We start from the raw sequence: 4,763 nt of genomic DNA, 5'->3' as shown, positions 1-4,763 counted from the left end.
AGAGACAGAGTGGGGAGCAGAACAGGCTGACTGATGAAGTAAACTGCTGAGGGGAGCACCCGGCGGGTCAGAGAGGTCTGCTGTGCCCTGCGGGTCACCTCTAGGGTGGGATAGAACTTGTGCTGAAGTGGCCTTAGCTTCTTGTGCTGTGCTTTAACCGGCTGTGCCACCAGGGAGGGCCCCATAGCTCTAGATTTTAAAGTGCATGCAAATTCTGTGATTTCACTGGTATTATGGTCCAGGGTACATAAATGGCAAGGTTAAAGGCATGAGTACTTAAAAACAAATATAATAGTTTGATTGGCAGGTCAACTCAGAAAAATACTGTAACAGGGCTTATGGATAAACCAAAGTCTGGTGAGCATAGTATCTATAGCCTTGGGAGGAGGTTTGGACCCCAAGGATTTTACTCCTTTCTTTTTAAAAAGTGCTGATGGCAATTCAAGAAGTGAACTCATACTCCGCTCATGATGCAAACAAAAGTGGGAAAAACTGCTTTTACTTGAAGTCAGAGTGAGTTTGATCCCCCTGACCCCTGAGGGGCAGGGGCAGGAAACAGGTCCTGGCTTCTCTGCTCAGACATTACTTTTATTTGCTCCAGGCAGACAGCTCAGCTTCCTCAAGTCTAAGGCCACAGTCACAGCAGACCTTGTCTTATCCCCATAGTATGTTGGCTTAAACAAGTCTGACTTGTTTTACGCGTGAGTGTCAATGAGTGTAAATGTGGACATAGAGGGACTGTGGCAAAGCGGAGACCAGGGGAACAATGGGATCAGGGTTTTCCCTGGAAATATCACAGCAGATTTCAAGGATTGTGATCACTTCCAGGGACCTCTGGAGTGGGGTACCACTCTGAAAGGAGCAGGGATGGCTTGGGGTCCCCTCCCCCCAACAATGTCCCTCTTGCTCCTCTTTCTACAAGAGATAGCTGTAACTTCAACAGGTGTTAGCATCCCTGGTCCAGCAGGAGAGGAGGTGGAGAAGGCAGCATTAGGGTGCTAGAAGGGCTTAGTGTGAGAACACGGAAAGCCCCCCAACTCCACACAGGCCTTAAAAAGGCATCTCTGAAAGGACACCCTCTCTATAGAATTACCCTCTAATGACTGCTCTCTCCTGATTCAAATACAATACTATACTTGTTTCCAGAACAGAAATCTGTAGACAGAAGTCAAAAGGCAAATGGTATGTTTGCTGGGTATGGCCCTTGGTCGAATCTGGGCTATGGGTTGGGCCCATGGGTTTGGCCCACATCCTGCAATTGGACCCAGATAGGAGGTTTCCTATGGCATGGTCATAGTGGGACTCTGGGGGTAACAGGAAAATGTAGGATGCAAATGTGGACTCAATATTCTTTCAGTTCTCTGAGAATCAAGTAAGGCGAGCAAAGCAAAGCAAAGCAAAGCAAAGCAAAGCAAAGCAAAGCAAAGCAAAGCAAAGCAAAGCAAAGCAAAGCAAAGCAAAGCAAAGCAAAAGCTAACCCTACTGGGCTGTTAGGAGAGACAGGAGGGAGCGCCAAGGCAGTGGATCAGAAGAGACACCCATCACTATCAGCACCATTACACCGGAAGGGGGAGGTACCCCCAGGGCTCCTGTTTATAGGACTCAGTTGCAGTGTAACATGGCTCATGGACTCTCACAGCCTGGAAATCTATTCTGATCCCAGGCTTTCTTACTTCCCACTCTGAGCTAACCCTTCAGCCCTCTAAATATGACCCGACACCAAATATCAGCTTCCAAGATTAAACTGAGCTCCCTCTTCAGCAAGACGGGTCCTGGCATTTTGCCTGTGATATCTCCCAAATTCACCCCCACCTGCCTCTTGGTCATAGCAACTGTTACCCTCCTCACTGTTGAGGCTTTCTACTGGGTCTCCTCTCACCCAGTGGGTATCCCTCTGTTTCCTCTCAGTACTGCAGCTGGGATGCTGGAATGCCTTCTCCAAAGATGCAAATCTGGCTATGCTGCACCCCTGCCAAATCCCTTTTCTGGCTTCCCATCTTTCTTAGAATTGAGTAGCAAACCCTGACCACAACCCCCAAGGCCCTGCACCATGAGCTGACCTTTGGCTCTTCCCACATCCCTCTCCTTGTCCACCAGGCACTGGGCACATCAGTTTGAGTTTTATTTCTTGATCATGTCAAGTCCTTCCCCTTCAGGATCTTCACCATGCTCTTCCTCCCATCTGGAATGCTCCTCCCCTGGTCACACTTCACCTGATGAAGCCCTACCCATCGAAAGTCTCTCAGTGAGATTGTCATGTTTTCAAGAGAGCTCTCCCTGAGCTTCTCTTCTCCAGATCCATACTGGGAATCACAAGTCACATACTATGCCATTAGTATGACACCCTCCTATCAGCTTTTGGCTTCAAGAAGATAATTTTTTTTTAAAGATTTATTTATTTGTACATACAGAACTTGGGTACAGGCCAGAGGGTCAGGGGTGGTGAGAGGCTTCACCAGAGACAGAGTGGGGAGCAGAACAGGCAGATCGACGAAGTACACTGCTGAGGGGAGCAGCGGGCGGGTCAGGAGAGGTCTGCCATGCCATGCGGTCACCTCCGGGGCAGGCGGGAATCAAACTCATAAGGAAGTGGCTTTAGCTTCTCAGTGCAGTGCTTTAACCTGCTGAGCCACCAGGGAGGGCCCACAAGAAGATAATTTTGACTGCTATGCCTAGCCCAGGGCTGCCAGTCATTGAGGGACTAAGAGACTGAGTGAATAAATGAAAAATTAGGTAAGATGGTCCAGAGAGGGGCCATCTGGAAGACAGCCAAGTCCTTTCATTCAAATGCACTTATTGGGGCCAACTTGAAAGCAAGAGCGAGAAGTAGAAGACAATTGTTGGCTTATGTTTACCATTATGGCCCCCTGTCACTGTCCTTCAGGCAGATGATGGGTTTGCTTCTGGTCTGAGCCTAACATCCTGGCCAGCAGCAAGTTGCCCTGTGGATAGGGGCACCCCCCCCAAGACCCTTGGGGACAGCCTCTGTTTGGAATCAGCTTCACTTGGCTATCCCACTAACTAGCTGTTTGACCTTGAACAAATTGCTTAGGCTCTTGAATCTAAGTTTCCACATCCTCAAATGGGGATAACAAAGATGACTCCACGATCAGAGGCTTATCTACTCAGCACAGCAGCAAGCAGATGGAAGTGTTAAGCCCTTCTTTCTGCAAATAACTGGTTTCTCTTTGTCATTTCACTCTTGTGGATACCCAAGCATGAAAGACAAGGAATAAAGGGAGGTCTGAGGAGTGAGAGGTCTGAGAGTGAGAGGCTCCCCAAAACACAGCCCAACCTCTCCATATACCTCAAGGAGTTCTCCTGCAAGATAAGGGCACAGCAGGAAAGGCAAACTAGTGGATGAAGTTGATTACTTTTTGATTGATGAAAAGGGAGATAGGAGAGGACAGAATGGGAATGAAGAGCAGTTGCAATGTGTGTGTGTGTGTGTGTGTGTGTGTGTGTGTGTGTGTGTGTGTAGACCAATAAGAGAACAAGGAGAGGAGAGAGCAGCATAGGGCTGAAAAAAGATGTTCCCAAGTTGCAGGTGTCAGCGACTGCAGAAAGAACAAGTGGGAAGGACGGGTTTTTTGCGTGATGGTACAATTAGCACATAGAGAGGGTCAGGGGAAACGCTGGAGAGAAGGGGAAGCTGGAAGTGTGCATGCGTGCAAGGAGTGAGCTACCACCTGGAGAGAAGAGAAAAGAAGCAGACCTGAGAGTGGAAGCTGTCACCTTGGTTTCCTCTCAGAGCGCAGGTGAACGAGCGCGCCGGGGAGTGGAGAGTTGGGAAAGGGAAGCGGGGCAGAGAAGAGCGATTGTGACCGCGAACTTGCTGTACCTGCGGGTCTCCTTGCAGCTCACCCACGTAGTACTGCTCGAGCCAGCGTCGTGCGTTCGCTGAGTGCCGGTGCGGCGGCCCGTCCAGGTCGGCGCTAACATCCTGGCCAGCCCTTGTCAGGAGCAGCTGTTCACCCCCAGGGTGGTGTCGCACGAAGCCCGTGAGATCGTAGAGGCGGGCGCCGCAGCGAACCCAGCAGGCGCCGGCCGCCAGGCGCCGCTGGACTTCGGCGGGTGAGAACGAAGCGGCGGGGGGCGGAGCGGGGGCCATGGCGGGAGACCGGAGCTCGCAGCTAGAAGCGAGGCGTCTGCTCGGCGGCCGCCCAGCGCGCCTCTAACAGCCCCCGAGCCACCGCTGCCTTGACGGGCCGGCCGCCACCGCACCTGCTCATTTGCATGCCGCGCTCCCATTGGCCCCCGGCGGGACGCCGCCCGAGCCGTCGAGTCCCCCTTCCCCATTGGCCGGCTGGCTGCAGAGCCGGGCTGGACAGACGGGGTGGCGGGCCTCTGGCCAGGTGGCCGCGGGCAGGTAGAGGGCGCGCCCGCCAGGTGTGTCCCGTTGCTGGAGAGCGGAACGGGCGGGCGGCTGCAGGCGAAGCAAGTCCCGTCGCCGGTGGCTGTCTGGACGAACATCCTCGATGGCTTGATCACCACTGGAATAACTGCTGTTGCTGCCTTGTGGGAGAAACTTGTAATTTTCCATGATCAGACAACAGGAGGGGGCAAGGAGTGCGGCAGACCAGGCACTAGAGTAAGTCTCTGACTCTCACCTTTCCCCACTCTCCCGCACCTCAACAGTGCAAACCGTATGTAAAGCTCCTCAATCACAGCATATATTATTTTAATATCTTAATGTGAATGTACTTAGTGCCACTGTATATTTAAAATGACATGGTCACATGGACACTTAAACGTAGTACAAT

The 4,763-nt window shown here is 51.8% G+C and overlaps 1 protein-coding gene across 1 annotated transcript in view; it reads right to left on the bottom strand.

Moving 5' to 3' along the window:
• FA2H (fatty acid 2-hydroxylase) overlaps positions 1–4,182 on the bottom strand; it is a 52,569-nt gene extending 48,387 nt beyond the window's left edge. Inside the window, exon 1 of the mRNA XM_004690383.2 lies at positions 3,842–4,182. Coding sequence (XP_004690440.1) covers positions 3,842–4,111 — 270 coding nt within the window. The 5' untranslated portion in view covers positions 4,112–4,182. The remainder of the gene's footprint in view (positions 1–3,841) is intronic.
• Positions 4,183–4,763: the final 581 nt, after the last annotated feature.

Source organism: Condylura cristata, unplaced genomic scaffold, assembly GCF_000260355.1.
Source record: "Condylura cristata isolate star-nosed mole 26May11 unplaced genomic scaffold, ConCri1.0 scaffold00028, whole genome shotgun sequence".
Classification (NCBI taxonomy): Eukaryota; Metazoa; Chordata; class Mammalia; order Eulipotyphla; family Talpidae; genus Condylura; species Condylura cristata.
This window is presented reverse-complemented; position numbering and strand designations above follow the sequence as displayed.